Source organism: Tenrec ecaudatus, chromosome 1, assembly GCF_050624435.1.
Source record: "Tenrec ecaudatus isolate mTenEca1 chromosome 1, mTenEca1.hap1, whole genome shotgun sequence".
Lineage (NCBI taxonomy): Eukaryota > Metazoa > Chordata > Mammalia > Afrosoricida > Tenrecidae > Tenrec > Tenrec ecaudatus.
Window position 1 is genome coordinate 230,832,103 of NC_134530.1, and position 26,290 is coordinate 230,858,392.

General features: G+C 48.8%; 1 protein-coding gene across 2 annotated transcripts in view; it reads left to right on the top strand.

Moving 5' to 3' along the window:
• TRAF5 (TNF receptor associated factor 5) overlaps nt 1–26,290 on the top strand; it is a 58,047-nt gene that overhangs the window by 24,754 nt on the left and 7,003 nt on the right. For both annotated transcript variants that reach the window (XM_075530045.1, XM_075530054.1), the window contains exons 2-8: nt 11,121–11,339; nt 11,618–11,675; nt 16,459–16,560; nt 19,469–19,633; nt 21,343–21,420; nt 21,743–21,817; nt 23,937–24,029. In XM_075530045.1, the coding sequence (XP_075386160.1) occupies nt 11,122–11,339; nt 11,618–11,675; nt 16,459–16,560; nt 19,469–19,633; nt 21,343–21,420; nt 21,743–21,817; nt 23,937–24,029 (789 nt within the window). In that variant the 5' untranslated portion in view covers nt 11,121. The remainder of the gene's footprint in view (nt 1–11,120; nt 11,340–11,617; nt 11,676–16,458; nt 16,561–19,468; nt 19,634–21,342; nt 21,421–21,742; nt 21,818–23,936; nt 24,030–26,290) is intronic.

The window sequence follows — 26,290 nt, forward strand, 5'->3', positions numbered from 1 at the left end:
TCCACCTTTACTGAGTCCTCTGTGCCAGCAAGAATGCTGCCTTGGAGGGTCTGGAAACTAAGAAGGAGAGCCCCCTCTCACAGAGCTGTCCCTGTGACGGAGCTGAAGTGGAGGGGCTGGAGAGGGTAGATCCTTAGTCTGAACTCTGATTGCCAATCTACAGGGTCTCCTTCAGCCACTCAGCACCAGTTGGACCAGAGAGGCTTCTGGGAGAGAGTTCTGCCTGTGAGGTAGCCAACGCTGTGGCGCCAGCTGCAGGCCAGGCGCGGGGAAGCTCAGGAGGGACAGGCAGGCTTGGCTGGCTCACCCCCTCCTCAGCCTAGCAGAGCCCTGCCACACTGCCTGGAAAGTGAGGCACCAGAGAGCTCCTGGGCTCTTGGTGAGAAGTCACACTTTTCTTCAAAGGAATTAAAACCATGCCCCACTAGCTCTCCATTCTGGTTCCAAGAAAACTCTTTTCTGTGAAAGTGTCAGGGGAAGAAAACAGACCCCTTGCTGCCTGAGAGACACTGACACCCGGCCTGGCATGGCGCCTGGCCTGGCATGGCACCCGGCCTGGCATGGCTGAGATGAGATGGTGGGTGGGTGAGCGGGCTGTTACCATGCTGGGACCCCTGTATCGCCCCACCACACTAGGCCCTGTGCCGGATGCAGTTGTTACTTCTACATGTCTCCCTCTTTGTCTCCCCTGCATGCTTAAGGGCCAGGGAACATAAGATCGGCTGTTCCCAGCAGTCACACGAAAGGTTTGATTGTTTTCTGCTTAACCTAGGGGCATAATCTACCTAAGATGGTAGGTCTGGTTTTGTTAGGCTTTAGTCTCAAAGGAAGAATGGGCTACAGTAGACCGGCTGTGGACTTGAACTTGAGCCCATTCAGTGGCTCCCGCACGCCATGGACATCACATAATAAAGTGTCTAGGTCTCGCTAGGTTTTTCTTCTACTTCTTACTTTCTTAGTAGGAATTGTTCCTTTTGCTGGAAGAACCATTGTTTTAGGTGCCGTCAAGTCGGTTCCGACCCGTAGTAGCCCTGCGCACTACAGAAGGAAACACTTCAGTCCTGCGCCGTGTTCACAGTGGTTCCTGTGCCGGAGCCCATTGCTGCGCCCTCTGTGTCCACCCACCTCCCCAAGGACCTTCCTCGCTTTCGCTGCCCCTGCTGTTTACCAGACATGATGTCCTTCTCCGGGGACTGGTCTCTCCTGACGATCTGCCTCCTTAGGAGCACTTCGTCCATGACAGATTTGTTTGGCCTTTTAGCAGCCCGTGGTGTTTTCAGTATTCTTCTCCATCGCAATTCAAATGCATCCGTTCTGGGCTCTTCCTAAGTCAGTGTCCAGCTGTCTCAGATGAGGAGGAACGATAACCCCCAAAACAACCTCACTGCCATCAAGTCACTACTGACTCATAGCACCCCAGTAGGATGGGGCAGAACTGCCCCTATGAGTTTCTGAGACAGTAACTGGTCAAGGGAGTCGAAAGCCAGCCTTTCTCCCTAGGACTGGCTGGTAGTTTCAAACTGCTGACCTTGAGGTTCTTCGCCCAACGCATAGCCACGACGACATTATGAGGGCTCTTGAAGAATATCAAGGTCACAGAGTTCAAGGGCAAGGCCCAACTTGGAGGAGGAATGACTTGTTCTGAGCCAGAGCTGTTCTCTAGAAGATTTCAGGCTCTTCTTGGGTCGCTGCATCCCAGGGATCTGACTCCTGAACCCTAAGTACCATCTCGTCTCCCTTCACTGCATCTTGGGTGAGTTTGGGAACTCATATGTGGGCAGCCTCCAGGGACTTGAACCCTTCTGCAGCAGGGGCTTGAGAAAAGCTAAGAAAGGGACACTTGGCTTCCCAGCACCCCAACTCATGGCTGGACGGCTCTCTGTGGCCAGATGGTGGCCCCCCGGGGTTGCTCCTGGCTCAGGAGCCATCATGAGGCACCTGTGCAGTCACCATACCTGGCCTTGGACGTTTCACTTCCATTCTCTCCTGACTCTCCAGCTCCCAGCCCCCCTCCCTCTTCACAAGGGAGCCATGGGACAACATCTTCACACTTCCCAGGGCCACACACAGTTAACCACCATTCCTGTCCAAACGCAGTCATAACAGTGGATTCGCAGGCCTAGTGAAGGGCAAGAAGTCGTGCAAGCCTAAAGCAGAGACACTTAAGGAGTCCTCCATGGCCAGCGACACCAGGGCTGTGCTCCAGAGATGAATGGGGAGCAGACTCCAGAACAAACTTTGAGGAGCTGCTCCAGGTCCCCTCTGGGATGTCTGGACTCCCCAGGTCCAACTTTCCTGGCAAGAGTGAAACCCGGGACATTAGATCTCACCACTAAAGCACTGTCAAACCAAGCAACCAAGCTAAGCCTGTTGCCATGAGTCGATTCTGACTCTTAGCCACCCCAGGGATGGAGTAGAACTGCCCCCATGGGTTTTCCAAGACTGAAATCTTTACAGAAGCAGACTGCCTCGCCTTTCTGCAGAGCACCTCGTAGGATCCAATCATCGATCTCTTTCAGTTGCCGGTCAAGTGCTCTAACCCCTGTGGCAGTCAGAGTTTATGTCAGCCTGACCCTGTGTGCAAGTGTTGGGGTAAAGTTCAAGCCACCCATCGGGTCATAGCCTGATGATGCCTCCTTGGGGTGTGGCCTCTTCTAGAAGAGAGACACTGGGAACTTCTGTTCCCCCTTGCCCTTGATTGCCCTCCTCGCTGGGACTCTGGGTCTGCCATGGGGCCGCCCCTCCCCTGAGAGCTGTCAGCGCCTTGCCAGATTCCCACGGACCTGACCCCACTCGACTCTGCACCCACAGGCCGGCCTGTCATCTCCCTGCTCCCCACCTCACTTTTTGGCACTATTGGCCTTCAGCTACCAGAATCTGAAGAGGGCTCTGCCGAGCACTGGACCCCCGGACTTGAGTTGGATTGAGCGGGGATGCCTTCTTGATATAAAATTACCTCTTGATATAAATTTCTCTAGAGAACCCAGGCAAATGAAATCACTTTGACTCTCATAAAAAATGACCAAACTCACTGCCACTGAGGCAATTCCAACTTATAGCTGCTCTTACAGGACCGGGGGAACTGCCCCTGGGGACTCTGAGACTGGCACTCCTGACGGGAGTAGGAAGCCTCATCTTTCTCCTTCCGAGCGCCTGGTAGTTTCAAACGGCGAACCTCGAGGTTAGCAGTCGATTGCATAACCACCAGGGACCCCGCTGTGCCAATAGGATTCCTGTAAAAGTGGGCAGGGTTCAGGGCCCTTCATGCCTAGGGAGGTTGTCAATTCCTGACCCCACCATGACCGGGAAAAAGTGTGGCTATTTCCTTGGGACTTAGAATTTTACACTGGGCCTCAAGAGTCCTTTGTTCGGTTATGTTTATGGCACTTGCCATGGGGCGAGGGGGTGCCATGTGTCCTTTCCTGGCCCACTTCCTCTGCTCAGTGCGGAGCGCTTCGGAGTTAGACATGGTGTCACGTGTCTCCAATGCCGTGGATCCTGATTCAGTGATGGGGTGGCACGCGTCAGTGGGCTGAGAGGCTGTGTCTTGCCCAAGGTCTCAAAGCTGGCAAACGACAGAATGGGGATAGAGCCTAGTTCCTGGTCTTGCCCTTTCACTGTGGGCTTTCACCCATGTGTCTTAGTGACCTAGTGTGGCCATACCCAAACATAAATATCACAAGTAGATGGTCTTAAGAAACCAGACTCATCCCCCCGCCACCAGACCCCTGTCCAGGTCTGGCGGCTCAGAGCCCAAATCAAGCTCCCAGCCTTGTAAATCCTTTCATTGTTTGTAGATCTGGGCTCCCCTAAGATCCTTGACTTGTAGATGAGTCTACAAGTCTGCTCCCACCCTCCATGCACCTCTCTGTATCAGGTCTGGTCTTCTAGTAACTCAGAAATGAGTAGGCTTAGGATCTACCCCACTTTGGTAAGGCCCAGGAACATAGCAAAAGGAAATCCCTATTTCTAGATAAGAGATAGATTTATATATGACACGAATTACAATTCCAGCGTGTATTCTGTGGGTGACATAAGTCAATCCATAACACATAAAAACTAAAACCAAGATCACTGCTCATAAGTGAATTTTGACTCACAGTGACCCTGCGGACAGAGTGGACCTGCCTTTGTGGGTTTCCAAGGCTGCAAATCAATCCAGGCACAGAAAGCCCTCCCTTCTCCCACCGAGCGGCGGGTGGGTAGGGTCCCACTGCTGACCTTGTGGTTAGCAGCCTGAACGGTCATCCATAAAACCACTGGGGCTCTTTCACACACCACATAGGAGGCAGTGACTCTCCGAAAATCACAACTTGGAAACCCTGGAACTAGTACCTAGTGCCTAGGTTGTAGCTGACTCTCATGAAATATAAGGAGGCCTTATAGGGTGGGTGTTGGATTTGTGGTTACAAGGCTTGTGGTTCAAACCCACCCAGCTGCTCCTCAGAACAATGAGCCTGTGTGCTTCTGTAAAGGTGCAAAATCTTCAGAACCTTCTGAGTCGGAATTGACTTGACAGCAGTGGATTTAATAATAATAATAATAATAATAAAATATATAAAAATGCTCCTGAGTTTTGCAATCCTTCATTAATGTTAACAAGCTATTGGCAGGGAATGCGTGGTGGGGGTGGGGGTGAGGGAGAGGGAGAGGCTTTGAAATAGCTTGGGCAAACAGATAAAGATGTTTCTTTGCTAAACCTAAGACAGCTCCGAAGCTAACTCCAGTCTGCCTTTTAACATCGGGCTGTTTCGGATACACTCTCTGGGAATGCATCAGTGGAAACAGGTACATGAAGCAGCTCAATCAGGGCACCCGGAATTTTCCTTTAGAAAGATGCTCAATGGAGTGCGTGGTTTAGAACTCCAGACAAGCCTTTAGGGAGCACAGGGGTGGGTGTCAGGGTCCCACGTCCCTCTTGGGTTGGTTAGTCAGTCCTCAGCAGGAGGTGTGCACTCAGCACCTAGCGCTGGCTGCCACCATGGGACGCTGCTTGCTGCAGAAGAGTGTGAGCCATCTGGGGAACTGGGTTCTGAGGATCTCGTGACTTATTTGCAAGAACAGGGCTCCTGTTACGTAAGAGGGGGAGGGGGGAAGAATTTAATAAAACGAGCCCTGACTCATTCCTACTAAGTAGCTGGCAATGCCAGCTGGGAGCGTTGAATGAGTTGGAGTGATGTAATTGTGAGATGAAGACGCATGTTGGCCTCTGCGGTGCTCTCGTCCTTGGGGCGCCCTGTGTCAGCTGGCGCAGTGCATTGATTCTGTTTTCAGAGACAGGACCCGGCCTGAGAGGCCTCCCTGGAGGGAGACAGGCCCTGCCCCCGGGTGACATCACAGCTCCTTTCTGTACAGGAACCATCACACCTCCCTCACCCCCAGCACAGAGACCTCAAGATCATCCCCTATCGGAATGGAAGTACTTACTTCCTAGCAGGCGCCATCAGATCAACGCTGATTGACAATTGCAAGGGCTGAGGGAGATGGCGACAGATTAGAGGGTGGTGTGGGGGGCAGGTGGCGTGGGCAGAGTGGAGAACAGAGCAGGGCTAAGAAAGTCTCATACTAGTGGGAGGGGGAAGGAGGGGCATTTGGTCCTTAGGTCTCTGAGAAGCTGTGGGGCCATGAGCTGGACCTGCTGGGCCAAAGACAGACAGGCCCCGGGGCCCATCCAGCAAGCGAGTGGACCAGCATTTCTGAGTGGGTGCCTGGGTGGCTGGGAGCCAGCTCCCATCGGCTCACCAGTTTGGTTCATCTCTTGCCAACTCTTGAGTTCAATGACCTTTCATGTGGCGGCTTAAAATGCAGGCCTGGTGCGAGTCTTTAACCACAGAAAGCAACACATGTCATAGGAACAGGACCTTTCCCATCAGGGTGGGTGGTTAGACCATTTACCAGCCTGCCGCTGCCTGAGGCTCCCTGAGACCCCGCTTGTGGGGGATTCACACCGTCTGACTATTTTCATGGACAGGGTGATGGGAGCCGAAAAGGGTGAGTGTAAATGATGCCACTGAGTCACACAATACACTTTGAAAATGATTACGATGGCAAACGGCGTTTTGTATCTTATCAGAACAAAAACTGGATTTGCAAAAATGATAGGCACAATACTAAGACGTCATTTGCCCCATCTCCCTCTGATCTTCTCACAAGCCCGGGGGGTTTTCTAGATGCTACATGACGTGCAACCCGGCAGCAGACTGGATTCAGAAGCAAGCACGGGAGGCCAGCTGTCTCCTGGTACCAAAATCAGACTCGCTGCCATCAAGTGGAGTCCCACTCCTAGCCACCCTCTGGGACAGGGTGGGCGTTTCCCCATGAGTTTCCGAGACGCTAGCTCGTTATGGAGTAGAAAGCCTCATCTTTCTCCTGCGAAGTGGCTGGTGGTTTCGAACCACTGACCTTGTGGTTAGCAGCCCAAAGTGTAACCCCCACTATACCACCAGGGCTCCTGTTTCCAGTTAAAGCCAAATCTTAAAGAGATGCACAAAACTGTGAAACAGCGACCCCCTTCTCATTTAGTCCTGTTTGTTGATCAAAATAGCTGTTTTGCTTAGAAAGCTTTTATTTGTGTTACTACAAGATTTAACTGCCATCACTTTAAGTTGGATTAATAAAGGTATTTTAATCCCCCAGTTTTAATTCCTAATGTGACATACAATAAATGTCAATAGGTATGCATCACATAAAATTGGGGTCCTCATCTTGTAAGACTGCAAATGGGTGCTGAGACCAAAACAAGTTTGAGAGCTTCTATCAGGGAAAAGCAGGACAAGCGGGCAGAGAGCTCCAGGTGCGGGCACCGCACCCAGGATTGTAGCCTTGCCCTCCTCCTTCTGGGGCCTGCAGGAGCCTGCTGCTTTAGGGGTATCTGGGAGAACCCAGAGTTAGCTTCAGTGTGAGGGCCATGAGCCTGGCCCTGGAGAGAATCCCACAGGGCACAGATGTGAGGACACAGGCCATGAAGCGACAGCCCCATTAGTTGTGGGGAGCATGGGACAGACTAGGGCACCCTGAACCTGCTTTCTCCACTTTGCTGGGAGAAGGGAGGGTCTTGATTATTGTGTGTGTGTCTGTGTAACTGCCAAGCCTCATCATTAAAACTATTCTCAAATCCCAAGGGTAAACCTTGGTGAAAAAGGAGCGGCCACCCCTTGCCTTACTCACCTACCACCCTAGGAGTTTTGCAAGAGACACAAGCAAAGAGGAAAAGAAAGATGGGGCTCCGGTTTCAGGTCTCAGGATTAAAAACATATATATAAATTCCCCTGGTCAGCCGGTCTCCCTGGTCTTCCTCCAGGGGGAAAGCTTTATTCACTGGAAGAGGCCAGGTACTCACTCAACTCCATGAAGCCAAGCCAAACCCCAGCCACCTCAGTGACGAGAGAGACCAGCCACAGTAGGTGGGGGAGAAGGGTCAGCAGGTGACCTCAGCAGAACTGAGTGTTGGGTGGGACTCTCTGTCTCTCACAGAGCCTGGTCAGCATGGGCAGGTGGCCTTATGAGCCACAGGAGAGTCTCAAGGGATCCCCAGGGCTAGACAGAGCCAGTCAGTGTGAGACCCAAGCCTTCCTGTGCCCAGCCACGTGGAAAGAAGACATCCTCAGGGGCCCCCAGGTGGCCTCCCAGTGTTGGCTCACTTACCAGACATTCTGAAAGCCCCACTCTGTCGTCCCCTGCCCAAAACACACACACACACACACACACACACACACACACACACACACACACACACACACACACTGTGTGTACCCCAGTGAACAGCATTCCTCCTAAGGAGACAGGGCTGTTCTCAACCCTTCCGAGGGGCCTTGTATGTTCAGACTTTGGGTGGGGGTGCTATTTTCTGGAAAGAAGGTTGAGAATTTTCTAAGGTGGAGAGAAAGAGTGCCTGGTTCATGCAAGTTGTAGAATCGCTGTTAAAAATATCTTTATTAAGACAATCGCTGCCTCCCACTCAGCCAATACCAATTGTAGCTCCTCTATTGAGGATTTTTCACAAAATCTGTCCGGCAGCATTCATCCAACCAGCAGTGGGTTCCCCATGTCAGGCTCAGTGCTCGGGCCGGGTACCATAGTGAGCAAGCTCTCCTACCTGTGATCCATGTGCCACTGAGGGATTCAGATCGGGTCACCACACCAAGCATGGCCCTGAAGGCACCTTGCTCTAGGTGGGATACAGCACCTATTTAAAAATGTGTTTGTGTTTGAAACATAACACATTCATGTGGTTCCAAAGTTCAAGAAGATTAGAGAGTAGAGTATGTGTCCCCTAGCCTCTCTGTGTCTTCCAGTCACTCTCTGGCGACTAGACACAAATTGCTGAGTGGACCTGCTGCTGTTAGACCTGGCAGGAGAGTCATGGAGAAAGCTTGCCTGAGGATCTGATGCCCCAGCTGGAATTTGAAGCACTGAAGTGTGTTAACTGACTGGCCGGGGAGAGAGGATGGGATCTAGACAGAGGACAGCTTGTGCAAAGGCTCTGTGGCAGGAGAGAGGGGGGTGTATTGAAAGAATGAAGAGACCTTGTGGCTGGAGAAGTTGAGAGTAATCCAGGTGCTACTGGGGAGGGGGCCAGGCTTGCAGTTTCTTTAGAATTCTGGACTGCCTTCAGAGCCCTGGAAGTCGGTGGACGATGTTGTAGGAAGGGAATTTTCCTTGGCTCATTCTTAACATTTTAAAGATACCAGCCTGACTGTAATATGGAAAATAGGTTGGAGGGGAAAGCAGTTAATGGACTCTGACTTAGTTCTCGTCCAAAATGGTGTTGCTTGGTAGTGGTGAGATAGATAGATTTGAGTGCATGGTTCTTGCATCTGAAAAAAATTTACCTTGATGCAGAAATATTCGCTCCATTCTCTTAATTGAGTCAGGAGCAAGAGGTGGAACTCAGAAATAGTTCACAGTTGTGATAGGTAGGTTTATTGTGCCAACTTGTCCAATAAACACATGTGGGATTAATAAAGTCACAGTTTAATTGAAGGGCGGAGAGATAAATGGCTTGGTGAACCTTGCCTTTCTGTCTCTTGCTCTCTGATGATCGGACCAGTGTGCGGCTGCCTTAGCTAGTTCTCTGCCTCAACTTGTGAGCTACACTACCTGTGGGACACCCAACCCATGGACTGTGTCGCTAGAGTTTGAGGTTCCTTCAAAACCTGCTTCGCCACACTGCTGGTGTATACATCACTTGAGCTGGGGACTGTCAGATCCTGTCATCTGGCTGACTGTTGGTGTCCACCCTGCTGTTTGCTGCCTGTGGCTGGACTACCTGCATTGCACTACAGAAGACTCAGCTGTCTGCTTCCGTGACCTTGGACCCAGCAGCCCTCATGAGTTGAAGGATTTCCAGTATATTAATTGTTTCATGGAAGTGAGTTGAACTGAGCCCTCTGTATTGCTGTGTGGACTAATTAGCTATTATATTCCTTTGTGCTGTATACATCTATATATATATATATATATATATATATATATATATATATATATATATATAAAATCATAAGTGTCCTGGTTTTGTTTCTCTAGAGAACCCTGTCTAACACAGCAGTTAACATCTGACTTTATTTCCAATAGTGTGGCCACACTGACAGGGTGTTTGGTGTTTTTTGAGGAGCCCTAGAAGAAGGACTGGTGGCATGTTGAGTTATGTGTTGGGCTACTAACTGCAAGGTCAGCAGTTGAAACCCGTCAGCTGCTCCGTGAAAGAAAGATGAGACTTTTTGTTCTCGTAAAAATTGACAGGCCTTCACTCAAGTTCTCCCTCAATGCAAGCATTCCAAAGTATTAAATTGGCATTCCGTGATGCTCACCTTCCAAACGATCGCTGAAGACAAAGTGGGAGCATAAGCAAATGTGGTGAAGAAAGCTGATGGAGGCTGGCTATCAAAAGAGATAGTGTCTGGGGTCTTAAAGACTTGAAGGTAAACAAGCAGCCATCTAGCTCAGAAACCAGCCTGTGTGATCACAAGATACCACAGGGATCAGTTATCAGGGATCAAAGAACTAAAAATCAAATCATTGTGAATTAGGGGGAGTGCATATTGGGGACCCAAGACCCATCTGTAGGCAACTGGACATCCCCTCACCAAAGGGTCATGGGGAGGAGATGAGCCAGTCAGGGTGCAATATAGAAACCATGAAACATACAACTTTCCCTTAAATCTTAAATGCTTCCTCCCCTCCCCACTATCATGATCCCAATTCTACCTTACAAATCTGGCTAGCCCAGAGGATGTACACTGGTACAGATAGGAACTGGAAACACAGGGAATCCAGGACAGATGATCCCTTCAGGACCAGTGCTGAAAGTGGCGATACCGGGAGGGTGGGTAGGAAAGGGGGAACTGATTATAAGGATTTACATACAACCTCCTCCCTGGGGGATGGACAGCATAAGTGAGTGAAGGGAGACGTGGGACAGTGTAAGATATGACAAAATTCTAATTTATAAATTATCAAGGGTTTATGAGGGAAGAGGGAACGGGGAGGGAAGGGGGAAAATAGAAGCTAATACCAAGAGTTCAAGTAGAAAGCAAATGTTTTGAAAATGATGAGAGCAACAAATGTGCTTGACACAGTATATGTATGTATGTATGTATTGTGACAAGAGTTATATGAGCCCCCAGTAAAATGATTAAATTAAAAATAAAAAGATTGACAGCTTCGTCACCTACAGGGGCGGTTCCATTCTGTCCTACAGGGTTGCTGTGAAAAGGATGTGACTTGATGTCAGTGGGTTTGTTTTTTAAAGAAGGACCCCTAGTGGTGAGCTGCTAGCCCGACGGTCAGTGATTCAAACCCACCAGCTGCTCCAGGGGAAAAAGATGAGGCTGTCTGCTCTCATAGATATTGACAGTCTCGGAAACCCTGTGTAGGCTGTGACTCAGCATCCACTCGATGGCAGTGGATTATTGGTGTGGGTTTGAGAAGGCGGTGGACAGAGCTGAGGGAGCACAGGCTTGCTGGTGCCGAAGCCCTTGGCCCAGGGACTCTGTGGGGCCCGACCGGCCACAGTGGAAGTTGCTACTGCTGGTATAAAGCCCTAGGGGAATGGCCGGGTGGGGGGTGGGGGTCCAGGGAGCTTGGACACGTAGCCTTCCTTCTCTTCTCCCCACCCCCAGCATGGCTTACTCTGAAGAGCAAGGAGGTGTCCCCAGTGGGTTCATCCGCCAGAATTCCAGCAACTCCATTTCCTTGGACTTTGAGCCCAACACAGAGTACCGGTTTGTGGAGCGACTAGAAGAGCGCTACAAATGTGCCTTCTGCCGCTCAGTGCTCCACAACCCCCACCAGACGGGCTGTGGACACCGCTTCTGCTACCAGTGCGTCCTGTCCCTGAGGTGAGCGGGCCGCCAGCCAGACCGTGGGGTGGTCAGAAGTGTGTGTATGGGGAGGGCGTCTGGGATATACGTGTGTTGGGGGAGCTGTCTGTGATGTCAGTGTTTGGGGTAGGGCATGCCTAGGATGTAAGTGTGTGTAGGGGTGGGGTGTCTTGTGGTATGGATATGTAGGGGTGGGTGTCTGAGATATGAGAGTTTTTGAGTAAGGTGCCTGGTGTCTGAGATGTAACTGTGTAGAGGTGGGGTGTCTGAGATCGGCTTCCTTTTTCTCTCTGCAGAGAATTAAGTGCAGTGCCAATCTGCCCCGTAGATAAGGAAGTTATCAAGTCTCAGGAGGTAAGAAACCCATGGCTTTGGGCTCACAACTCCTCTGGGTGAGGGAGGAGAAGGCAGCATTCCGTTTGAATTGGACGCAAAGGTTGGAGCAGGAGAGAGGGAAATGGGGACCCTTCTTGAAGCCCATGCCCTCTGCGATGAGGGCAGAGCAGAGCCCACCCCTACCCCTGTTTGGGGGAGGCCTGTTTTGGGTCCTCACTGACCCCACCGTTGCCCTCTCCTGCATGTTCCTCACCCACTTCCGCACGCTGCAGGCACACTGAGTGCACGTTGAGAAACAAGGCGTGTTATTTATTGGCATTCCTTTTCTCATCTGGTTAATCCTTGAAACATCCGTTTATTATTATTATAACAGCTTTATGGAGCTATAACTCACACACTCTCAAATTTCCCTACACCTGGCAGGTGGTAGATAGTCACAGTTGTGCAGCCCTTACCTCCAAAAGAAGCCCATAATCAGCAGCAGTTGCACCTCACCCCCCGCCCCCCCTTTCTCCACCCAGCAGCGGCTAATCTCCTCTCTAGATTTGCCTGTTCTGGACAGACCAGGCAAATGCGGCCTTTGCGGACTAGCTTTTTTTTTTTTTTTCACTTCACAATAGTGTCCTCACACCTGGTCCATGTTGTAGCAGGTTTCAGGAATTTATCCCTTTCCAGAGCCAAGTAACATTCCATTGTCTGGCTACACTGCATTATGTATGGATAAATTCACCCGTTTGGGTTGTTTCAGGGTTTTTTGGCTCTTGTGAACAATCCTGCTGTGACCATTCACGTCTAGCCTTTTATTTGGACATCCGCTTTCCTTTTTCTTGAGGGCCCATGTGGGTATGGAGTACTGAGTCCTGTGGTAACTCTGTATTTACCATCGACAGGATCTGCCTGGTGGTGGAGTGGGTTAGGAATTGGGCTGGGAAATTGAAGGACCATCCGAAACCACCAGCTGCTCTGTGGGAGAAAGACGCAGCCTTCTCCTGGAGTGGAGGGCTGCAGTCTCGGAAAGCCACAGAGGCAGGTCTGCTCTGTCCTCTGTGTCCGCTGGTCCTGAGTTTTGAGGGGGTTTTGCCTAACTGTTGGGAACCCTGATGGAATGGAAATTAAGTGTCTCGGAAACCCTCTGGGGCAGTTCTGCTCCGTCCTACAGGGCCACTGTGAGTCAGGCTCAGTGGCAGGTGGTTTTGGTTTGGAGTCAGTTTCCCACGGTGACTGCATCATTTCCCAGTGCCCCGGGCCTGCGTGAGGGTTCCACTTTCTGCAAGGCCTCTTGGAAGTCATCTTTGATCCTAGTCCTCCTGGTGGGGGGCGAAGTGGTGTCCCATCTTGGTTTCCATTTGCATTCTCCTACTGACTACATGACTTGGACGGTCTTTCCGTGTGTCTATTTTGTGTCTCCTTTTTGGAGAAATGCCTATTCAGATCCTCTGTCCATTTTAAAAATATTTTTTAGGGGCTCATACAACTCTTATCACAATCCATACATATACATACATCAATTGTATAAAGCACATCCATATATTCTTTGCCCTAATCATTTTAAAAGCATTTGCTTTCCACTTAAGCCCTTTGCATCAGGTCCTCTTTTTTTCCCCTCCCTCCCCTCTCCACCCTCCCTCATGAGCCCTTGATAATTTATAGATTGTTATTTTGTCATATCTTGCCCTATCTGGAGTCTCCCTTCACCCCCTTCTCTGCCGTCCATCTCCCAGGGAGGAGGTCACATGTGGATCCTTGTAATTGGTTCCCCCTTTCCAACCAACTCACCCTGTACTCTCCCAGTATCGCCCCTCACACCCCTGGTCCTGAAGGTATCATCCACCCTGGATTCCCTGTGCCTTCAGCTCCCATATGCACCAGTGTACAACCTCTGACCTATCCAGTCCTGCAAGGTAAAATTCGGATGATGGTAGTTGGGGGGAGGAAGCATCCAGGATCTGGGGGAAAGCTGTGTTCTTCATTCATCGGTACTACGTCGCACCCTGACTGACTCATCTCCTCCCCTAAACTCCTCTGTGAGGGGATCTCCAGTGGCCGACAAATGGGCTTTGGGTCTCCACTCTGCACTTCCCCCTTCATTCGCTATGGTATATATATATTTTTTGGATGATGCCTTATACCTGGTCCCTTTGGCACCTCGTGATCGCACTGGCTGGTGTGCTTCTTCCATGTGGGCTTTTTTGCTTCTGAGCTAGATGGCCGCTTGTTCACCTTCAAGCCTTTAAGACCCCAGACACTATCTCTTTTGATAGCCGGGCACCATCAGCTTTCTTCGCCACATTTGCTTATGCACCCGTTTGTCCTCAGCGATCATATCATGGAGGTGTGCAGCCAATGATATGATTTTTTGTTCTTTGATGCCTGATAACTGATCCCTTTGGAACCACGTGATCACACAGGCTGGTGTGTTCTTCCATGTGGGCTTTGTTGCTTCTGAGCTAGATGGCTGCTTGTTTATCTTCAAGCCTTTAAGACCCCAGACACTATCTCTTTTGATAGCCGGGCACCATCAGCTTTCTTCACCACATTTACCTGTTCACCCACTTTGGCTTCAGCAGTTGTGTCGGGAGGGTGAGCATCACAGAGAGCCAATTTAATAAAAGAAAGTATTCATGCATTGAGGGAGTTCTTGAGTAGAGGCCCAAGGTCCTTCTGCCACCTTAATACTAAACCTATAAATATAGACACATAGATCTATTTCCCTATCCATATATATATATATATATATGCATGTACATGTCTTTTTCTAGACCTCTATAAATGCCCTTTGCCTCCTAGCTCTTTCCTCCATCTCCCTTGGGTTACAGCGATACCTCTTCTTTACATAACCTTGCCTCTGTCCATTTTTAAATCGAGTTGTCTTCTTTTTCTGTGTGGAGTTGCAAGAGTCCTTTTCTGTATTCTGGATGTAAAACTGTCAGATTTTTTATTTCCAATTTTGTCCTGCTCCCATCCTGTGGGCGATCTGTTCATTTTCTGGGTGGTGACCTTTGGAGCACAGAAGAAGTGTTGTGTGTGTGTGTGTGTGTGTGTGTGTGTGTGTGTGTGTGTGTTTGATGAATCCAGTTTCCGTCATACCCCTCCTTGGTGCTGTGTTTTGGTTTTCTAAGAAACCGTGGCCTAACCCAAGGGCATGAAGATTTACTCCTTTAAGACTTCCTCTTGACCTCACTTAAAACCACACTCAAACATCACCTCCTCCAGGAAGCTCTCCCGGAGTCCCCAGTCTGATGTGCATCAGTATTCTACAGACACCAGGTTTCCTTCTGCCAATAAATGCCCACCAGAGGGTCTGTGCTAAAGACAGAGACTGCTGCACCCCCGAAGCAAAGATTGGAAAACTATAACCCATGGACCGAATCCCAGCCGCCACCTGATGCGTGCGACCCATGAGTCACATGATAAGGTCTCCACGTATCATCAACAGTGTATGCTCAATCACTAGCATAAAGGTTGGCAATTTGAACTGGTCCATCAGCACCACAGAAGAAAGGCCTGGCATTCTGATTCTCTTCAGATTCTAGCCAAGAAAACCCTCCCGAGCACGGTTCTGCTGTGTAACACACCAGGCGGCGGCGCGTCAGAATCAACTCCACGGTTTCAGAATCAACTCCATGGTAGCGGGTTTGTTTCTTCTGTGTATGAGCCAAGGACTGCTTTCACGCTTTTAGATGGCTGAAAAGAATCAGAAGTAGGATATTCGGAAACTCTTGTGAGTCTTAGGTTATTTCCAAATTAAAATGTATTTAAGAGTCCACAGAGGGTGGTTTCATAACGTGTGAAAATTATGTGTGATTCAAATGCCATTGACTTTTACTAGAACACACCAGGCCCACTTGTTCATGATACGGTCTTTGGTGGCTTTTACGATAAAGGAAGAACTGAGTCGTGATGCAGGCTGTATGTGGCCTGCAGAGCCCCCAAGGGTTGATTATCTGACCTAGTGCAGAAAACGGCTGTCACCCCGACTTGTGCTGGACTAGTACACTAGCACAACTGGACGGACACTCACTCACTACTCATTGTCATCTCGTCATTTTCAATTCACAGCAACTCACAGAGAGGGATCCTAAAGGACAGGGTAAAACTCCTCCTCTGGGATTCCAAGACTGCACAGTTTTAGAGGAGCAGAAAGTCTCGTCTTTCTCCTGCAGAGCTGTGGGTGGGTACAAAGGGCAGAACTCAAAGTTAGCAGCCCAACTTGTAACCTTCTGCACCACCAGGACGCCCTTCACCTTCACAGAGTCGATGCCAACTCACAGGGACAAGGTAAAACTGCCCCTGTGTGATTCTGAGACTGTAACGTTTATGGGCGTTGAAAGCTCAATCTTTCTCCTGCAAAGCGAGTGACTAGTGGTCTTGACCTTCAGGCCTTGTGGATCACCGCCCAACACATAACCACTACGCCATCAGGCTATCTCTTTTCAATTTCACTAAGGCGAGGCTAAGTAATTCAGACATTCACCCTGAGGTAGGAAGCTAAAAGTATCCTTTTGTCTACACTGCCCCAGATCCTGATTTTCAAGCATGTGGGGTCAGGTTCACCATGCGTTTTCCCAGCAGCCTGATGCTCTGGTCACCTCTGTCACCGGCAAGGACAATGTGGAACTGTCCTTTTTGTCTAATTGTAGTGGTGAGTCTGAGATTTCCATTCCAACCACTGTCAGAAAGCTCCCCCACCCCCAACCCCTAACTCTGGAGATGAAACTTAGAGACCGAGTTCATCATTGCTTGCTTTGCACTGCTCTGGAGTTCGAAGGGCGGTGTGTGACCTCAGATTTTTATCTTTTAGGTGTTTAAAGACAATTGCTGCAAAAGGGAAGTGCTCAATTTATATGTCTATTGCAAAAACGCTCCTGAGTGTACTGCCAAGATAATCCTCGGGCGATACCAGGTGGGTGTACCTCCTGACCAAGATTTGCCTTTATCATTTTTCCAGAGATGTAGCCTGAGCACCCTGATGTCACCGTGCCTGCATGTTATAGCGGATTTACGGGGGGGTGCTGTGAAAATTCACAGTCTACTGACAAAATTGACTGCAACACAGCATGCCAAGGACCGAGGTGTGGGTGGTTCACACTGCGTGAAATGTAGGGATCTGAAGGCCAACAGATAAGGCAGGGGGCATGCTAGGCACAGGGAACACTCAAGCCAGGGCATGCCACTTTGAGGCAACCAAGAGGCCTTGGGGGAGCCGGTGCATACCCTGCGGCTCTCTATGGTCTGACCCATAGCCTGCCATGGGGATGGCGCATGGTGGGACGCAGTTTCATCCCATTGTGTGGTCACCCTTGGATCAGGGGCTGACTCCTCAGCAGCCAACAACTCGGGGAGAAGGGTGGGGCAGGAGATGGTCAAGGGGAGGAGTGCAGGTGGTGCTGGGCTGAGGCCCAGCCCTTCCCTACAAGCATTCGCTCCTCACCACATGCTGTGTGCTGTGGCCTGTGGCCGCTCAGATCATAGGACTGCATGGAGCAACTAAGAGATATCAGTTGTACTTTAAAAGTGGAGCCTTGGTATGAGATGCAAGCAAGCGAGGATTTGCTGGAGGTGATGGGGCGTAGAGCTCCTTTGAAATGAACCTCCCTTCCCTTCCCTTGCCCTTCCCTCCAGCTGGCAAAGCCAGCTGTTAGTGGAAAGCTACAGCAGTGCTCTCTGGCTCTTTACAGAAAAGCTGTGAACCTGCTGGCTGGGCCCTGCAGTCACACCCTGAATGAGTAAGACTCGGAGTTCTGGGAATGCCTTGAAGGCGCCTGTGAATTTTCCCTCCTATTAGCACCGTAGGGAAGGCATTTTTGGTGATTCAGCCCTTTCTCCATCATGTCCAAAGCCCTGCAGGCACTGGGCTGTGCCAATGATTTCCTAGCTTAGGGCTCTGAGACCTGGTGGTGAATGGGGTGGCTGCTAACACAAAGGTCCGTGGTTCAACCCACCCAGCCGCTGTGCCTGACAAAGACTGACTGTGCTGGGAGCCCTGGGGAGGAGGTCTCCTCTGCCCTGTAGGGTTGCTGAACAGTGAACGCCTGAACAGCATGAGCCATCCGATCAGAAGCTTCCAGAGAACGGGGCCTGCTCACTTTCCATCTGCTCCTTTGCTATCTTCCCCATGTTGCTCTCCTCCCCTGCTCGGTGAGCCGCAGCTCCTCACAGGTAGCAGACTGGGTAAATGTCAGGACCCAGTTTGGGTGTGAGTTAAAGGAAGAGGTGCCGTCAGTAAAATGTGGAGGCAATGTGAGCCTCAAGGTGTCACCGCTTATTTCTGACTGCTGAGACGCTTATTCCCGTGCGGGAAACCAGCGACAGCTGCACTTCACAGGGCAGCCAGGTGTCCTCAGGTCTGTCGGGAGTTTTCTTGACATAAGAGGGTGCTTGGACCACTTTTCTCTCGCTCTCTGTTAGAATCCGGCCTCAGGGTTTGCTTCCTTACAGTTTCATAAGACTGTAAAAGACAATAAACCTTTTTTAAAAAAATGGTTTTCATGTTTATCCAGCTTGTTGTTGCTTGATGCCATCCGGGTCAGTAGCTCCACAGAATGAAACCCTTCCCAGGGCTGTGCCCTTCTCCCAGTTGTCCCTGTGCCTGAGCCCATTGTTGCAGCCACCGTGTCAATCCCTCTCCTGGAGAACTTTCCCCTTGGTTGCTGCCCCTCGACTTTACCAAGCATGAGGTCCTTCTCCATAGTCTGGCCTCTCGACAGCACGTCCAAAGTGTGTAAGAGGAAGTCTCCCCAACTTCACCTCAAAGGAGCGCTCTAGCTGTGCTTCCTCCAAGGCAGATCGGTTGGTGGTCCTTTAGGCTCTGCAGGCCCATTGTCCCGGTGGCAACTGCCTCTTCAGCCCTCTCATCTTGCGGAGAAAGCAGCCCCAGACCACGGTCTGCAGAGACACGGATGTGACTGTTAACCAGCAAAGCTTTCATCACTAAAAGAGGGGACCAGCTAGACGGGCCCGTGGATAGCTTGCCAGGCTTGTGTTACAGGCGCTTTCCCGGAAACAAGATTTCTAGGATTCGGACAACATCCTCTCATAAGTCACAGTGGTCCAGAGGTTCCTACTGAGGAACATCCACTGCATAGAAGTTGGGAGTAAGCACTGTCCGTGCTTCATTATCCTTGAACCTTCTGATGAAGAATGCTTTCTGATTTTACAAGTTCACCCTTCCCAGCTTTCCTCTAGAGTCCTGTAGGAGGAAGCTTCAAGGAGTTTGTGGAAAAATGGCATTCAGAGATAATAGACCTTGCCCCTGAACTTTTTGAAGCCCCTCCTTCTTCTCCTCCCCCACTTCCTGGCATTTCCTCCATCTCCTCTTTGACTCCATTTTTGGAAGCGGCTTCCTCTCCCTACCTTTCATTTAGCTCCACAGGCCTTCCCTTCCCATTTTCCCTGTGCCCTGCCCTTTACCATCTGGGTTTAGGGGTGGAAGGTTCGCAAAAGAACCACAAGGTATCCGTGAACAACTGGCAAATGGATTGGCATATCTCAGGAGAAATAGGCCGGCACTAAGCAGAGAAGATGAGCGCGTGACTGGGAAATCTAAAACAAACCAGCAGGGCCTCACTCTGTAGCCATCCTCTCTGGCCCTCCATCTTCCACCAAACAAGGTTGCCTGTCACCCCCTCTGCGCCCAGCAGCCCAGTCACCTGAGGCAGCGGCAGCAGAAGTCTGGCAGCATCCAGGCAGAGGGTCCTGGGTCACCCTTCTCGCCACGCTCTCTTCTCTCTCCCTCACGGGCCCTTCCCTGCTGGTTCCCCTTCCTGCTCCCCTGGATAATGGTGACACTGGCCTGTGGTTACCTGTTACAGGACCACCTTCTGCAGTGCTCATTTCAAGCTGTGCCATGTCCCAATGAGAACTGCCAGGAACCTGTCCTACGGAAAGATCTCAACGAACACTTGAACGCCCACTGCCAGTTTCGAGAGGAAAACTGCCTTTATTGCAAAAAGCGTGTGGTGGTCATCAACTTGCAGGTAAAAATGACAATCCTCTTTACAGGGCTAAGGAGCCCTGGTGGTGCTGTGGGTAACAAACACATGGGGTTGCTATAACTGCAAGGTCAGCGGTTCAAACCCACCAACCCTGCTTCCATAAATTTGGGTCTGGTTTTTGGGGTTCTGGGGCTACATTCTACCCAAGTGGTTGCAGTGGCCAGGCGGCAGATACCAGGAGCCCAGTTCTAGATTTATCTCTGTACAGAATCAGATCTAAAGAATAAAGTTATCTGTTTGGAAGACCATGACAAGCTTGATAGGCGGCTTGGAGAAGACACTGTGTCACTGAACTGTGCAGGGGAAAATTATGAGATAACACAGGTTTGGTTCTATTTTCACCATCGGAGGTGGGGGGAGAGTAAGTTTCTCAGAGGAAAGTTCTATGGAATGCTTAAAACCCTGTATAGGACACTCTCGTGGACAGAAAAATGATTTGAAGTGTATGCAAAGGTGTGAGGGGTGAGGCTAGGTCCCATGATGATAACGAGACTGTCTGCTTTCAGGATACAGGTCCATCAGGCACGGCAGGATGTGGGCACAAAAAAGAGAGCTTGGGAGAATTTCTGTATGTGCCAACAGGCGGCCCGCAGTCTGCCCTCAGACCGCTTTTCATACTTAGATGTTTATTTATTGTGTTGATGAGCATATACTCTGCAAGACACAGACCGACCCCACGGTTTGTACTTGTGCCTTTTGATGACCCTGATGACATTCTTCAAATTGTGCGGTGATTCTCACCTTCCTTTTCTGGGTCGTTCCAAACCCCATCGCCTGAGCTTGCTGTTCTCTGTGGTTCCTTTAATCTGTGGAGTTGCTGTTCTCAGTGTGCTCTATAGATAGTTCTTGAGGGTAGATACAGATCAAGGCAGATGCTTTTTACTAGTTAAACTAAATGTTTGCTTGTGTTTTAGTAGGCTTCAAGAGATCATTTCAGCTTAAGGTTTTGTCTTAAGGGATCTACTCTCCATGGGTTTGAAAAATCTTGGAGTCCATGAGAATTTGGAAATCTGTTCTGCAATTTCCCACTTTCAAACAGGATTCTTTTACAGAATGTTAGACAAAAATCTTCAGTAACGGTAGCCACGCACTGTTCAGTTCCTCTGTTCTCATGACAGAGAGGCAGTTGTTCTTGGAGGTGACCAAGCCATACCTTCTCTGTCCCCTCCTATTCCAGACTCTCCTTCCTCTGTTGTCTCAGGCAAATAGAGACCAGCTGTGCCTTGTATGTCTGCCTGCAGGCTTTGAAGACCCTGCATATCAAGCTGGGAAACAGAACAGAGACACTGAGCATGTTGTTAGGGCAACGAATCGGGGTATCCCATGAGACCATGACCCTAAACCTCTAAAGGTTTTTCTTTAAAAGGCTTCAAAAATCCCATCAGGTTTTTGGTTGTACGTAAGAAACCCCAGCAGCTTCTCTCTTTTGTTGCTATTTTTGGAAATATCTCTGAGTTTCTTTGGGGATAATTGGACATTTTAATTGGATGTTACTTTTTTAATTAAAATTTTTAATTGAGTAGTTATCCCAAGAAATCGTTTTTGGAACTAGGGAGTCCATCCGTTCTGTAGAGGGCATGCCCCATCACATACCTCATCCGGAAGTGCACGTGTCTGTGTCACTGCCAGTGCGCCCACAGATGACCCTGTCAGCAGGCTTTCACTGTTTCATTGCCCTTCCTCTGTTTCAGAATCATGAGGAAAATGTGTGTCCTGAGTATCCAGTATCTTGCCCCAACAAGTGTTTGCAGATTATTTCAAGAACACAGGTAACTTTTTGATCGGATTTAAATATGAATCTGCTCTGGCAGTAATCAGCATGGTGCACATTTGATAATATTGCACAGACAGAAGTTCAAGGCTTAAACTATAACTATCCATAGTGTGTAGCTGTTTTCCCTTGCCATTTCCCTGCGGACTCTTCTCGGCTTCCACCCTGGCTTTTCCTCTACAAGCCTTAGCGCTTCTCCTTCCTGAAGCCCATTCTAGTTCCAGCTCCCTCCCTTCTTCCCAGCCCCGTGTACTCCCACTTATGCACCTGCCCAGGCAGCTGGAGAACTGGCAGTGACTGTGAGACTGTCCATCTTACAGGTGGATCAGCACCTTGCTGTGTGTCCTGAAGCAGAGCGAGACTGTCCATTTAAGCACTATGGCTGCACTGTGAAGGTAGGAAATGGTGTTTTCTCTCTCACCTCTATGTTCTTCGTACTCTTTGACGTTGTTCAAGATGCAGCAGATGTCCAGTTCTGAGAGTTTTAAGACGGAGTCTTTTCCAACAATATTTACTTGAAATCATCTCTTAAAATGTATGCTGTTGCCTTTTAAACACTTGAAAAAGGTAGCATTCAATCAATTTTCTGTAAAGCATCCAGTGAATGATATAAAATGAATTGAAAAGAAAATAAAACTTGATGCCTAGGTCCTTTAAACGAATTAATTTGTCATCCATCTGAACTAGGCAGATCAGAGTTGTACACATTAAAATATAGCATGCTCTACCTTATCACTGGAAGTTTTCTGTCAATCTAAAATTCCTGTAATTCTGTAAATCTAAAATGAAAGCTTCATTTTAAAAAAACCATAAAACTACCAGAAGAAAATGCAGATGGATTTTCTTTTTACTCTGGAAATGAAAAAGCCTTTCTAAGTTAACACAAAGCCAAGAAGCCATAACTTTGATAAGTTTAACCACAAATACTAGAATATTGTATATGACCTTTTAAGGAACCCCAATAATACAAACAGTTACACTCAGCTGCTAGCCAGCAGACTAGCGTTTGAACTCACCTGGAGACCTGGCGATCTGCTTGCTCCAAACACAATGTGGAAATCCCAGGAGGCCATTCTGCGTTGTCATCATGGGCCGCTGTTGGAACCAACTTGACCCTGTCCATTCTGATCTGCTGTAGAGGCCGATTGTAAGACCGTAGACATTGCAGTACACATCAAGTCCAATGGCAAACTGTGAGCTGGGGCGAAGAGTACGGCAACAAAAGGGTTACCTTTCTTTCTTTTTTAAACATTTTTATTGGCATTTACTTCATACACAATCAACTGAATTGTCTAGCCATCGTCAGAGGAGCTGTGCAGTCATCAACACAATCAAACGTTTGCAACATTACCTTTCTCTCTCCTACTCGTTGCTGTTAGCTCCTCATTTCCCCCATCCGTCCATGCCATACCCCTTGGCAATCAGTAATCCACTGCTGTCTCTATCGATTTGCCTATTCTGAATTTCATGCACAGGAAATAATTCAAAACCTAAACAGGAAGCAAACAGACAAATAAATCCAACAACAATGACTAGACAAAATGTAGAAAAACTTCGCAGGAAATATTAAAAAGAGAAACAACTTTTAAATGGGTCAAAAGGAAGATCAAATGATAAGGTGTTATGTTTTAAACTAACTAGATGTTCCACAATCAACCTTACAATGAGTGCTGTCTATCTGATGGCAAGGCTTGTCATATCCCTGGACTGTGGTCAGTGGGGACTCCATGTGGGCACGCTGCAAATGGACTTTGGGCTTCCACCATCATCCATAGCCTTCTGCAAACCAGGTGTTCACAATGTAAGCCTGCTACCATTCTCTCCTTCGGATTTGGGTTTTATTATGTACAATCCTTGGATCACACAGGCTGGTGTGCCTCCTCCACGTGGATTTAGTTGACACCTATTTAGATGGCTGATTGTTTAAAGCCTTTGAGACTCCAGGTACTATTTTTTGTGATAGCTCAACACCTTATGGTTTCCTCACCACACTTGGCTAGAACATCCCTGGGTTCAATGATATCGTCATGAGGGTGAACATCATCTAAGAGCCATGTCATCAGAACTAATTGTTCTTAGACTGGGGCTAGAATTAAGTACGAGCCCTAGATCTATTCATCTAACCATGGTTATCTATGTTTTTCTCAGCATACAAAATGCATTGTATATGTGTTCTTTAACTTAGTACAAAAATAAGCATCAGGATATATGGGTGATTCCAAGGGAGCGGTAAAGTCAAATAACTAATAGATGTAAGGAAAGCTGGTCAGTCTCACTCTTATAAATTGTAATAATTTTACCAGCACACTGACAAAGATTAAAACATGTGATCGTGGCCACTCTTTGCTATGGAATTTTGTTTATGTCTATGAAAGCAAAAGGCAGGCCCACACATTGCCTTCTAATTCCACTGCTATGAATTACGTCACAGGTACCCTTGTGCCCACCCTTTCTCAGTTTTGGTTGAAGCCTGTCACCACCTGACTGTGTCCTGTTCTTCTCTCCATCCCCAAGGACAAACAGGAGAACCTGAAGGAGCATGAATACTCCGCGTTGAGGGACCACATGCTCCTGGTATTAGGAAAGAACGTGCAGCTAGAGGAACAGGTAAAGGTACAAGGGTCTAAATCGAAACAGGAGCCACAGGGTTGCTTGCTTCAATTTGGTACTTTTATCTTCTCTGATTCAATCTTAGTCAACTGGAGAGAGCTGCGTTTCTTCTAAGAAGGAAATTATGCTCCGGACTAGAGAACATTAGAATTGGGGGTTTTAGCCTGAGTCCAATCCTGTTATTCAACCAAAGGAATAAGTAAGAACACAGGCACTTGTTAGTGTCAGAATTAGATCTCAGCTCCTTGTCCTCTGATTCTGAGTCCAGCGCTACCCAGGGTATGTGACGACGCTGCCTCTCTGCCACAGGTCCTCGTACCTCTGAGCTGATAACAAATACCTAGTAAATAGGCGCTTGGTGTTTTAAAATTACATCAGTATCACTGTTAAATACCAGGTGACTGTCTATTAGAATTCCAAGCAGTCCCCCGGTTATGCTGGGTCTTTAAAAATGTGGAGGTCCGTTCAACAGGCCTACGTAGTTCTTATTTAACCTTGTTTTAGTGCAAGAAAAGACTCAAAGCCATTTCAATGTCTTAAAACTTGTAGGTGCAGTAAGAGAAAGGAGGCCCAGTGGCATAGTTGAGCTGCTAAGTGCATGGTCCGCAGTTCTAAACCACTGGCCGCTCCTCGGGAGAAAGAAGAGACTCCCTACTTCCTTAGAGAGGTATAGGCTTAGAAACTCACAGGGGCATTTCTACCCTATCCTGTGGGTCGCTATGAGTTAGAATTGACCTGATGGCAGTGCGTTTGTTTTTTTATGGGTTTGCTCAGTCATTTTAAGGTGGAGGCAGATTTACATAACACTAAAACAGGGCTTCAAAGATGGCAACATTCTCGTCAAGGATGGCAGTCGACTGTGCTGTTTTGACTCTGTGTGGCTCTCCATCCTCCTCCTCATCTCATGAATCAGGCTCCTGACAAGGTTCACTGCACCGCTTCTGAGTCTGCTCTTTCAAAGTTTCAACCCTTATTTTTGGCCATTCTCGTTACCATGAAAAGTCACCCAAGTTGTAAGCATCTGGCTAGTTCCTTTTGCATTTCTGTTGCCCATGATGAGTAATTCAAAGCATAGCATTAAAGAGCAAGTAGGAGTTTTCAGAAGGCACCCGGGTGATGTCTTGGTTACATATTGGGCCGCAAACCCAAGGCCAGCAGTTTGAAACCACCAAATGCTCCACTGGAGAAAGATGAAGCTTTCTGCTCCCAGAAAGACGGGCAGTCTTAGAGACCCATAGGGGCAGTTCTGCCTTTTAGGGATGCTAACAGTTGAGAATGACTCAATGGCAGTGAGCTGAGTTTTGAGGAATTGTCAGTAAGTCATGTGTTCAAAACTCGAGGAGCGTTGGTATGTATTTTAAGTTTTACATAGATTTTATTCAGTCTTTACTTCTGCCTTGGAGAAGCTTGCAATCTCACGCATACATCCACACATACGTATGTCCTAGATAGGGAATAGCCAACTAAACTATGTGCACCCACCTTAGGACCTGGGACATCCCTGGTAGACCTCACACAGGCAGTCCCCAGGTGACAGAAGCCTGACCTCGGGACAGTTCCCACTGGCTCAGGAATGCAGGGCTCGGAACCATTCTCTCATGGCTGCTGAAATGAAATGGGAACCAACTAAATTTTTACAATTTGCAAGATTTATCAAGGTAATCAAAATGGGGGAAATGTGGATGAACTCTCCAGAGTGGGCGGCTTAGAATTAGGGAGAAACCCTTTCAGGAGCCCCTCCCTGACACTGGATTATTGTCAGGATCAGGAAGAGCCGGACACAGTTGGAGGAGTGCAGTTGGCTGCCGTCCTGAGCAGGGCACTGCCATCTCTGAGCTTCACCAGCTGTGGTGGGAGCACGAAGAACCAATTGAAAGCCCTGCTTTGAAAACATTGAACCAGCCCTTACGCACGAGTTCTTCGTCACAACCACCGTCTCTTGCCCTGAGCCTTTTCTGGCACTAAACCCAATGTAATCGAGTTAGTACTGACTCTTTGGGCTCTGTCACCCCAACTTTCTCCTGATCTGGTTCCATGCTCACCAGACAGCACTACCACCGCTCCCTTTTCTCGCACGAAGGTCAGGCTCAGTGAGAACTATGCGCACTGGTTCTGACAGACCTCCAAATTCTTGAAGACACCGTTAGGGATGGCTCTCGTCCGTAACCCAGGAGTGCCTGCACATGCTGGCTCTGTTGCGTAATTATGCTCATTAATTATGTGGTCAGAACCCTCTGAGCATCAAGCTGACATCAGGA